At 34.7% G+C, this 12,264-nt stretch overlaps 1 protein-coding gene and 1 non-coding gene across 4 annotated transcripts in view; one reads left to right on the plus strand and one right to left on the minus strand.

Moving 5' to 3' along the window:
- Positions 1–9,746, plus strand: part of LOC123671575 (glycerol-3-phosphate acyltransferase 3) — a 28,365-nt gene extending 18,619 nt beyond the window's left edge. For all 3 annotated transcript variants that reach the window (XM_045605495.1, XM_045605496.1, XM_045605497.1), the window contains 3 exons: positions 3,614–3,729; positions 6,614–6,964; positions 8,921–9,746. In XM_045605495.1, coding sequence (XP_045461451.1) covers positions 3,614–3,729; positions 6,614–6,964; positions 8,921–9,008 — 555 coding nt within the window. In that variant the 3' untranslated portion in view covers positions 9,009–9,746. The remainder of the gene's footprint in view (positions 1–3,613; positions 3,730–6,613; positions 6,965–8,920) is intronic.
- On the minus strand, positions 5,217–5,289 carry Trnat-ugu. Its single transcript has one exon. It is a non-coding gene; the product is annotated as a tRNA-Thr (tRNA).
- Positions 9,747–12,264: the final 2,518 nt, after the last annotated feature.

Here is a 12,264-nt window from a genome sequence, read left to right on the forward strand (position 1 = left end):
AATTAAACATAGTGGTGACAATTCGTTCAAATTGAGCCTAAAAATGGCGAATGGGGATCTAAAACCATAGTATAAAGTCCTTTCCTTATACTATGCTAAAACCATAGAACTTAAGAATACATTTGACTGAACTGAATACGCTCTATTAGTGATGACGTCATACACCGCCATTTTAGTTCTTCTGTCAGTGTTCGGAATCCAAACAAACAAATTGTCATTCAAATTGGTACGTTGTCGTTGAAGAAATTGGCTTATTTTAATAAATAAGATTATTTAAGGAACGATTTTACTATTAATTGATAGACAGAAGGAACGAGATTAATGCCAGTAAGTTGGAACTTGAAGTTCAACTAATAAACACGGCTTTTTACAAAATCTGGGGAATGATACAGGATTCAAACTTCCTGGTTTTAACCTCGTTCCTTCTGTCTATCAATTAATACCGAAATCGTTCCTCAAATACTCTTATTTATGAAAATAAGCCAATTCCTTCAACGACACCGTACTAATTTGAATGACAATTCATTTGTTCGGATTCCTAATACTGACAGGAGAACCAAAAATGACGGTGTGTGACGTCACAATAATAGAGTATATTGACACACGTCATAATCAAAGTTATTGGACCTGCTAGCATTTGATTGTATATAGAACGAATTTAGTCAACTGAAGAATACTACAGTGACTAAATAAAATCAGCCTTACATTTTGAATAAATCCCAAAAATCAGGTAAATGGAGAATGTAAACAAACAGCCGCCATATTTAGATTCAGCCAACCAAAAACGAGACCACGCTTGTCGCCACTGTGGTTTATTAAGTCACTGTACTACTATGTGTTAAAACCATAGTTCATTACACTAAGATGTTGTGTAGGAAGTGTAGGTACTATGACCTTTTTTTGCAGAGGCGTACGATGAGGGCAAGTGACTGCTTCATCCTCCCCAAATTCTACGGCTCTGGCGGAATTGCAATTTTATTACAATTTTTCGATTATCCAATACTTTCTACGTGAACATCGTACTGCTCTTTGAGGAGATAAACTTACTATATTGGTGCAGCTACATGTTTAACTTGAAATATATCGTGGAATAGGGACTATTGCTATCATAGAGTAATAAACATAGATAGAGGGAGTATACGCAATTTTTACATATCCCCAACATGGTTAGACTACGTTGTCGGATTAGGATATATTTTCAAATCCACAAGTTTGCTATATCGTTATGAATGTATATTATATTGAATGAAATATATTTATTTGAGTGATTCCCGATTAAATATGCAAATTTGAATATTTGGAATTCGATATTTTTCCTAATTGTCGAATTTATAATAAGCAGAATATTTATTATTTTCTGTATCTACCTGCTGAAATCCAAGGTTTGGCAACTTTCTCTCTCCTAGTGTCATTGGTTGTTTCACGTCGTTTGAAGTTTGTTTTCTGAATTTCTGATATTTTCGGTATTTATTTCAATATATTTTGAGTTAATATGAAACGTTGATTCACTATGGGACATAAGAAGTGCGTTCTTTATGGAGAAACTCGCGAATTGAGTGAAATATCGTATCACTGGTATGTTTTCATTTCCGCGCGCTCCATGTCAAATTTGAGAGTTCATGTTGAGGACAAAATTTGCTTACTGAAAATGACATATGCTCTATCTATATATGTTTATTAGTCTGAGATCGCTTTCAATGAAGATTACGTTATTTACTTAAAATTATTGAAGAATCGAAAAATTATGATATAATTGCAATCACTCCAGTGGCCTAGAATATGGTGGCATCAACCAGTTGCTTGCCTCCGTCGTACGCCTCTGGTTGTAGCCAGAAATGTTTATTCAGTTTGAATTAGTTGAAATGAGTATTTTCACTTACTTAAGATACACATATATTTCATAATTCGTTCAAAACTTTATATGAATATGACTAAATCATGCTATATAAGGAAATATATGCACATATCCTTTTATCTTGATTGTGAGGTTCAAAGGTCCTATTACATTTTGATCATTTTGATACATTTATCATGAAGCGTTATTAATTTTTTGTACCTGTGGACCTCTACAATGCTCGAACATTTTGGTTGTTTAAATTCACTGTCAAGCATAAGCTTGCCTGCACAAGTTATGAAATGCTTCTTGTTCCTTGTTGAACGTCTTATGTGGTGGTAGAAAATATTAATTAATTCATTTTGGTGATCAATCGAAGCGCATTCACTTGCTTTGTATTGGGATTAAACATGGTATTTTTTCCATTTAATTCATCTTTCATGAACTCCCATCTTTATGGTAGTATATACAATCTATATACTTATTATTATATATTCATTTATTATAACTTTATTTCGTCTTTGTTGGAAAACTAAATCCAAAATGATCCACTGGATTTTACCTATTGAATATTCCATTGTTTCTACCTCAGAAGTTGCAAGACAATTCAGACAAGAATAAAATTAATGTAGTAGAAAATATATGCCTTAAACTCTTTGCATTTGACTTCCGTAGTTTGCTTTTTTGTTGACTTCTAATGCCTCTGTATGTTCTTGCATTTAACCGATAACATTAACCAACATCCTCAAATTCACTAAATTCTATCTGGACAGAAGTAAAAGATGCTCTTATTTCTCGAAAATTTCAATCTGAATATCGAGATGTTTTTTTATTAGGTGAATGGTGGACATATGTGACCAAATTTTTTTTAATTAATGAAAGCGTGATATATGCAATGATAACATTGAAAAAGAGCATTCAAGCAATGGTATGCGTCATAATTAATATGATTCCATAAGAATAATAATTAATCTTCCAATATACAATGAAATGTTTTGAATATGATCTCAAAGTTCGTTTTGTCCTGCCTAAGATGTCTAAAATACTAGTGTGTTCAATGATTAGATGTATTGATCCCTTTTCCCTTTTCTTCCTTAAGATGGCGCTATACGAAGGATTGACTACAGTGACTTGATAGATCAAGTCACTGTAAATTGACCAATCAACGACAATTTTTATTTGTTCTGTCAAAAGTTGATCGACTTTTGATCTAACCTCAAAAAGAAATTGACAGAAAGACGACAATAGCGCCATAAGAAACGATGTGGAAATGAAAAGGGGCCAATACCATTGAAATCCAAGAAGGTTGATCCTTTCAAAAGTCGGCACATTAATCTTAAGGTTTTTCAAGAGAAAGTGAGCACACCAGTGTTTTAGACATTTTAGTCCTGCCGTTTCTAAAATAAATGAACTACCAAGAGATTCGTTGCACTGCAATTTCTGAACTTATTGAGTGAAGTGCGAAGAAAGATATTCAGATTGATTTAATAACTTTCATCACCTATTGCTCATTCTAATTTGAAACCCATTCCCAGAATTTCTACAAAATTCTAATTCTTCGTTTTCTTATTTACAACACTTCAATTCTATTGCTCACAACTAACACTACTTATAGCTGATGGCTTGACTGAATGCAGTTGCATGAAGTTGTAGATTAATAGTGCAATTCTTCCTTTTTAAATATTTCTAACTTGGTGAGTACCAACTGAACTTGTTTCAGTTTATTTCATTATGCATATTTGAAGGGGTAAGTGATATTTATTTTATTGCGATTTTTAGATTGGTCAAAGCCACGGAGGTTTCTTGGGATTATTGCAGAGGGCGCTGGCTAGAGCTTCACCGCACATTTGGTTTGAAAGGTCTGAGGTCAGAGATAGGCATGCTGTAGCTAGAAAGTAAGTTTGAGGATTTGGGGATAAATAAAATATACTAACTTTTTTTTAGTGGTAGAAATTATGTCATAATGTGTCTTTGTATCTAATCAACGTTATAAACCTTTGTTTCATTTTTAAAATTTCGACCTCAATTTGAATTTTCATATTTTAATCACTCGAAAAAGTTTGAGTTGGTGTTACCAACATCAAGAAGTTACATTGGTGGTCTGTGAATATAATATGAACGTTTTTGAGTTCCCAGTAATAGTGTATATGAAATTATACTGAAGTTGTAGTAACCACACTCTGATTCTCAGAAACTGAGTCACATAAAGAATAATCAAAGTGGCAAAAGATCATGTTTTGAAAACTGGACATGCTGTATCTGAAAGTTTGTTAAACCTCCTGAAGTATTAGGAAAAGAGTTTTTGGTCATTATGGAAGGTATTTGAATGTTTGAAAGGTAAAATAGTTTGCTTAATTTTGACCTGGCCCTTATGAATAATCCATTGTTTGAGGGTTTTTGTGTGAAAGAGAAAACTAGGCATATTGAGTAGTGATTAGTTTCAGAGTTAAGGTGTAATGGATTAAGTAGAGGGAGTTGGCTTGGTAGATAAAGATTTTCCAATAGGAATTATACAATTTAATATGGTTATTAGTGCAACACTGTATTTTCTTCTGACTATTCTTATGTTATTTGTATTCGATAGAAAATAAATGTGATCTTATGATACATTCTGACAGTCAGTCAGTACTTAGTCTATTTTGACACAGCCATTCAAGTATTTTTCCATATCACAGTTAATATCACGCTTTAAATTTTCGGAATTAGCATCTGATAGGAGCAACACAGTGTCATCTCAGCATACATAAGATATTTAGAATACAAATTTAGGAATCTTAAGCTGTGAACATAGAGAAGATACATGATTGGTCCCAATACAGATCCTTGGGCCACCCCTACCCTCAACTCTCTCTTGTGACTTCCATAACCATCCAGTAGAGTATACTGTGTTTTACCCATTGAGTATGTCTTCAGCAGGCTCTGGCACATTCCACGGAAGCCCATTTTGTCAAGCTTTTCCAACAGCAGTTGTATGTCAACCGTGTCAAACGCCTTCTTGAGGTCTATAAACACAACAGCAACATATTTGTTCTGGTTAATTTCCTTTAGCACATGTTCGATCAGGTCTACTGTAGGTGTTAACGTATTACTTTTTTTCTGGAAGCCGTACTGATTCTCGTCAAATTTCATTGTTTCTTGAATAAAGTCCATCATTCATGTTTTGATTAACTTTTCAACTATTTTTGAGAAACTCGAATCTAAATTTAAATGAACATGTATCTTGCCTCGAATCAATAGCATAACCTACTAAACGAAAATGACATAAGAAATGTCAAACAATAATACTTGCACGGTGTTGTCATTATAAGCATTTCAAATTGCATTATTCCTATTAAATTAAATTCACGGTGTTCAGACAATTTTTCAATTCTGGAAAAAGTACCTCCCCGAGCGGGGCTCGAACCCGCAACCTCCGAATAACATGTCCGATGCTCTAGCCGTTGAGCTACCGGGGAAGCTGAAGATGTACTGAACATGTAATACGGAGGTTGCGGGTTCGAGTCCCTCTCGGGGAGGTACTTTTTCCGGAATTGAAAAATTGTCTGAACGCCGTGAATTTAATTTGATATGTTATCAATATACAGACGTGAAACCATTATTTATTATTCCTATTGGAAAACCCTTACAGTAAATTGTGTTATCACTCTTGCCAGGTCTACCGTTTTGATGCTGCCATGCTACTTTTTTCATTGTTAGTTTCAACAGCTGATTATTAAACTAAACGGTGTTTTTTAAGAGCTATAGAACTTTAAATACAATACAATAAAACAACGATGGATTATTCGATTGACATGAATTTTATTTATCCGCAAGATAATCTTGTGGCATTACATTTTAAATATGATTTCTGGCATATGACCGCCACGGCTGGCTCGGATGTAGTCCAACCTGGACGTCTAATTTTCGATGAATTTTTCCAACATTTGTATATCGGCAATAACACGGCGAATGTTGTATTCCAAATGGTCAAAGGGTTTGTGGCTTATCCGCATAGACCAATGACTTTACATAACCTCACAGAAAGTAGTCTAGCGGTGTTAAATCACAAGATCTTGGAGGCCAATTCACAGGTCCATAACGTGAAATTAGGCGGTCACCAAACGTGTCTTTCAATAAATCGGTTGTGGCACGAGCTGTGTGACATGTTGCGCCTTCTTGTTGGAACCACAGCTCAATCATGGCTTTATACCGATCACCATTGACTGTTACGTTCTGGCCATCATCGTTTTTGAAGAAGTACGGATCAATGATTCCACCAGCCCATAAAGCGCACCAAACAGTCAGTTTTTCTGGATGTAACGGTGTTTCCACATACACTTGAGGATTAGCTTCACTCCAAATGCGACAGTTTTGTTTGTTGACGTAGCCATTCAACCAGAAGTGCGCTTCATCGATAAACAAAATAAAATGGACGTAGTGCGCGATACGTATTCCGCACAGAACCATTATTTTCGAAATAAAATTGCACTATTTGCAAGCGTTGTTCAGGCGTGAGTCTATTCATGATGAATTGCCAAACCAAACTGAGAATAAATCACTTGACAGCTGTTAAATCGGTCGCCATCTCGAACAGTAATGCCAACTTAAAGTTATATACCTCGAAAAAAAAACACCCGTTATATCAATTTTTCACCATGTCTAGCGCTTTCCTAATTTTCAACATGACAACAGTGTCTGTTAGCTCCTAACATGAAGATGTCCACATAGTAGTCGTAAGGTGTGGTCACTACAACTTCTGGCGAACGCATCCTGTGAATATAATGCTTGTATTCTTCGCAGATTGAAGGAGCACGTCTCAAACCCTAACAACCCACCGATCCTCATCTTTCCTGAGGGCACCTGCATCAACAACACCTCCGTGATGCAGTTCAAGAAGGGCAGTTTCGAGGTGGAGAGCGTCATCTATCCGGTGGCGATCAAGTACGATCCTCGTTTCGGCGACGCCTTCTGGAACAGCAGCAGGTTCTCGATGTTGCAGTACCTCTACATGATGATGACCAGTTGGGCCATAGTGTGCGACGTGTGGTACCTGCCCCCCATGCACAGGAAGGAGGGGGAGTCGGCGATAGACTTCGCCAACAGGGTCAAGAGCGTCATTGCCAAACAGGGTGGACTTGTCGATTTGGTGTGGTGAGTTTTAGAGGTTATTTTTGTAGTTTTATGGTGGTTTTAGGAAGTTGGTCAGTCTGTTGTGTGTTGACGAGTAAATGGCTGCGTTCAGCGGAAAGAGCAGTTGCAAATCTGATTACTGAGCGCTCACAGATCCTAAACTGATCAGAGAGCGGTCTTCTGAACGGTTAGATAATACCTAACCTCTAAAATCTTTGTTATGACAGTTCTCACAACGTGTTGAGCTTATGGTGGATTTATGCACCAGTCCTAAGAACTAAGACTAAACCTAAGAACTAAGAATTGAACGCTAACAAATCAATGAGGCGTTTATGCACTTTACCTAAGAACGAACACTAGCAGGACAACTGTTAACTAATGGTGGATTTATGCACCGTACCTAAGAACTAAAACTAAACCTAAGAACTTAGAACTAAGAATTGAACGCTAACAAATCAATGAGGGCGTTTATGAACTTTACCTAAGAACGAACACTAGCAGGACAACTGTTAACTAATGGTGGATTTATGCACCGTACCTAAGAACTAAGACTAAACCTAAGAACTTAGAACTAAGAATTGAACGCTAACAAATCAATGAGGGCGTTTATGCACTTTACCTAAGAACGAACACTAGCAGGACAACTGTTAACTAATGGTGGATTTATGCACCGTACCTAAGAACTAAGACTAAACCTAAGAACTTAGAACTAAGAATTGAACGCTAACAAATCAATGAGGGCGTTTATGCACTTTACCTAAGAACGAACACTAGCAGGACAACTGTTAACTAATGGTGGATTTATGCACCTTTCCTAAGAACTAAGAACTAATGGTGGAGTTATGCACCAGCCCTAAGAACTAACACTAAACCTAAGAACTAAGAATTGAACGCTAACAAATCAATGAGGGCGTTTAAGCACGTTTCCTAAGAACTAAGAACTAACACTAGCAGGCCAACTGTTAACTAAGAACTAAGGGCTCAGGTAAAATATAGAAGTGCGCTGCGCCGCATAGAATTTCAATATTAACGAGTACCAGTTTCTATCATTTTATGTTCTTTATTCGTGTTTATCGATGAAAAGTATTAGGTGTATTTGAAAAAATTTAATTTAATTTTTTCACAATAAATATCAATGTCAAACATCAAAGTATAGAACAAATAGAAAGTAGTACGAGCACGTGCGCATGCCTTAACTAAGATCTAACAAGAGAGTGCATAAACGCCATTGAATTCTTTGGTTTAGTTCTTGGTTCGTAGTTCTTAGTCCTTAGTTCTTAGGTACGGTGCATAAATCCACCATAAGGACTAAGAACTAAACCTAAGAATTCAGTGGCGTTTATGCACTCTCTTGTTAGTTCTTAGTTAAGGCATGCGCACGTGCTCGAACTACTTTCTATTTGTTCTATACTTTGATGTTTGATATTGATATTTATTGTGAAGAAATTAAATTTAATTTTTTCAAATACACCTAATATTATTCATCGATAAACACGAATAAAGAACATAAAATGATAGAAACTGGTACTCGTTAATATTGAAATTCTATGCGGCGAACGCGGACTTCCATGTTTTACCTGAGCCCTTAGTTCTTAGTTAAAATTTGGTCACTCATACAATTTCAAAGGTATAAAATTACTCAACTGTACATGATATCTACTAATAATATCAATTTGAGATAAGCCAGATCAGAGAAATCATTGAAATATTCAAAAATATTCATTTTAACTAAATGAAATGGAGACCACTTGAACAAACGGAAAGATAGAATTCGTTCGAAATGACTGTATATTTTCAGCCTGAAAAATCTCATCAATATTAATCGCTTATATGATCTGCTTAGAAGACTGCAAATTTTTTTAATAATTTCAATATTATTGAAATGAGGTGAAGTTCGATTTGAAAAAAAATTTGCTGAAATCTGAGCAGATCCTATGATATAATTGTTATGATATGATATGTAAAATTATTTTTCAGGGATGGCCAACTGAAAAGGATGAAGCCAAAGAAAGAATGGAGGGAAAGGCAACAGGAAGAATTCAGTAAAAGATTGAAATCCGAGTAAAAACCAAGATATTGCAATAACCCCAAGTGATCGACATGGAAGGGGAAAAGTCACTTTGTTTCTTTCCGCTCGGTTTAGCTGAATTATTTGGATTCAAAGTTCTAGTCACTTTATATATTCTAATAATTGAAGATGCTCTTTTTCTGTTCCTCACCATATTTATCTTATATTTTCATTTGGTAGAATTTCTCAAATTCGATCACTTTAACTCGATTTTTTTTTACAAATTGTGTAAGGCTTGAGTGTTTACTTTTTGGATACCAACGTTACGTTTGGTACCTCGTGAGCTTGAAGGTGAAGTGATTGTTTTTGTTCGTTGATAGATGTGATTAACATTCACTGATAGATAATCATCTGCTTTCAGATTAATTATAGGATTAAAAAGGATAATAATACTGAGTAGTGTATCGAAAAGAGCTATTTTGATTACCGGTTTATAGTTGTATGCTAAGCATTGTATTATTGTTAAATTTAATTTTGTAATTTATGTAGTTTTTCTAACTTTTTGTTACTCATTGAAGATATTTGTATTTTACTGAGTTACAGTGTTGTTGTAAATAATTTGAAAAAAACGAGTCGTGCATTGCTAAGATTGAATAAAGACTGAACTGTAACCTCACAAAATCAATGTTGAAATGTGTCAGTTTGTTTTGGGTCTACTGATTTAGAATTGGCTGTAAGCGAATCGGAGTCGACCTGTACTGTGTGTGGATAAAGTAAGTAACAAAATTAATTACTGGAAAACAAACAAAAAATAAATTCAACGCAAATACAGGGGGATTCACCGGGATGGCCTATTAGACGTTTATGGAAAACTAATCATAATTTTGAGCTGAAAATTTGCATATCGGGTTTGAGACAATGACCTTTCTCCCTAAAATATTTTCAGATCTCTAAAACTTCCGGTTATACCGGAAACAGACTATTAATTCCTCATTTCAAATGGCACACCCAGTATATTATTGCATCATTAGATAGCTTTTTCGATGGCAATTTCGGCAACATACCTTGGGTAAAAATTCAACAGTTCATGAGTTATTGGGATTCTTGTGAAAAAAATGGTGGCGATGAGGACTCACATTTTTTTTAATATTTCAGCAGAAAAAGCTTTTTCCGAATTTTTTTTTCTTTTTCGATTCCGCAAATACGTAGTATTTTAAGATTGTTTGCGGTCTTTCCTCATTTGAAGTTCTTCCTTGATAACTCATAAAGTATTCATTTTAGGTATAGGGTTTGCTTAAGAAACCCCCACTATTTTTGTACGTAGAATCGGTAGAATCGACTGAAATAATAAAAAATATAGGTTCTAATTTGAAAATCTTGAGTTTTGATGAATTTGAGTTGTCCAAGTTCATGATCCTCTTTTAAACACCCTGTACATTTTTGGCCCAAACCGCAAACAGTCTTATAATACTACGTATTTGCGAAATCGAAAAAGAAAAAAATTTGTTCGAAAAAAGCTTTTTCTGCTGAAATATTCAGAAAAATGTGAGTCCTCATCGCTACCTTTTTTTTAATAAGAATCCCAATAACTCATGAACCGTTGAGTTTTTACCCAAGGTATGGCATTTTGCCGAAATTGCCAACAAAAAAGCTATCTAATGATGCAATAATATACTGGGTGTGCCATTTGAAATAAGGAAGTAGAAGTCTGTTTCCGGTATAACCGGAAGTTGTAGAGATCTGAAAATATTTTAGGGAGAAAGATCATTGTCTCAAACCCCAATATGCAAATTTTCAGCTCAAAATTATGATTAGTTTTCCATAAACCTCTAATAGGCCATCCCGGTGAATCACCCTGTATTCCAATTGTGGTCGGTTAAGCATTTTTAACTCTCATTTGTTGATTTTCCCGACAAAATCGTTATCTACAGTACCAATTTTGATACACCATCAACTAGATAAGTTAAATAAGTTGGGGTGGACATTTAAAAAAAAAATTATGACTTCACACTGTAAAAATTAATTGGGTCATAAGTAAAATGTTTTTGTCAACTAACTGTCTGGTCGTTTTGCTTGAAAACATTGAATAATGGAGTAATAAACTGTTTTTTACTTTATCCATACACAGTATCTAAGCTGTGTTAACTTTTTCTCAAATGTTAACTCTCTGCATTTCACTACAGATTTAAATTATTACTCAAGTGCATTTGCGCAATAATAACAATATGGAAAAGAATTGCTGGTGTAATATCGAATCTAAGAACATTATTGCATTATTTATTTCCATCGATAGCCATTTTCTTTGTGGTTGAATTCGGTATTATACGAAGAGTCCAAGAAATTTCTACAGGATATGTTTTTATACTTCTAAGGAATATATTCACTTATTTTTCAAGAATGGAGAAGCAATCATTTTATTGAAATTTTTTGAAATGACTTTCGAAATAAACGGAAAAAAAGTCGATTGTGCCTATGTCTGATTTGAAAACAAGCAACAACATTGTTTTTCGGTTAAGGCCTTTGTGGCAGCGATCAATGTGAAGACTGAATTTGAGCATTTATCGTTGATTCCAAAAAGTATGAAAACATTAAAAAACCATAAATGTCCAAATGATCAATTGTACATTAGGTAATTGATTAAAGAACTCATAATATTATGTTATGTTTATTTTGAAAAGTTTTAAGAATTTGTGGATTGTGAGATGGCTGGTTGGGAGAATAACTCAGGGCTATATAGATCCTTAATACAGCTAGCGGTGTAAGTAAAACGATAGAAATTGTCACGTAAGAAAAAGTGTTATACCCCCACCAGGCAACCCTCTCTCCCTTTGACTCTCTGTATTTTTAAGCTGCTTGAAAATGTCGCTGCGATTCTAAAATCCCTCTTCATCTCATTCGGCAGTGAGCAGATGTAGAACATTCTTGCTAAGATCCTGATACTTCTTAGATGTCGTAATATAAAAAGTTCGGAGAAATATTTTGGAACTACTCAGCAGAGTGCATAAAATTCATATTGTATGATCAAGGTGATGCAAAAATTGAAATAAGTATCTATTTGAATAATTTTAATAAGTTTTATCTATCCGTCTGGTTGATTTGTATGAATCTTTCTTTAACAGAAGATAATGTTTGCAAATCGGTGTTAAGTATCGGGATTTGCTCATTATATCAAATTTTGAAGTAGATCCGTAAACTCTATTAGTAAATTTTCCCAATTCTATTATTTGAATTTTTTCGAGAATAAAAATCAGTAGTGACATCTAGGAAGAGTAGCTCGAACCCGGTGATGGTGGGGAGTTGCACATCACAGGAT

The sequence above is a fragment of the Harmonia axyridis genome, chromosome 1, assembly GCF_914767665.1.
Source record: "Harmonia axyridis chromosome 1, icHarAxyr1.1, whole genome shotgun sequence".
NCBI lineage: Eukaryota > Metazoa > Arthropoda > Insecta > Coleoptera > Coccinellidae > Harmonia > Harmonia axyridis.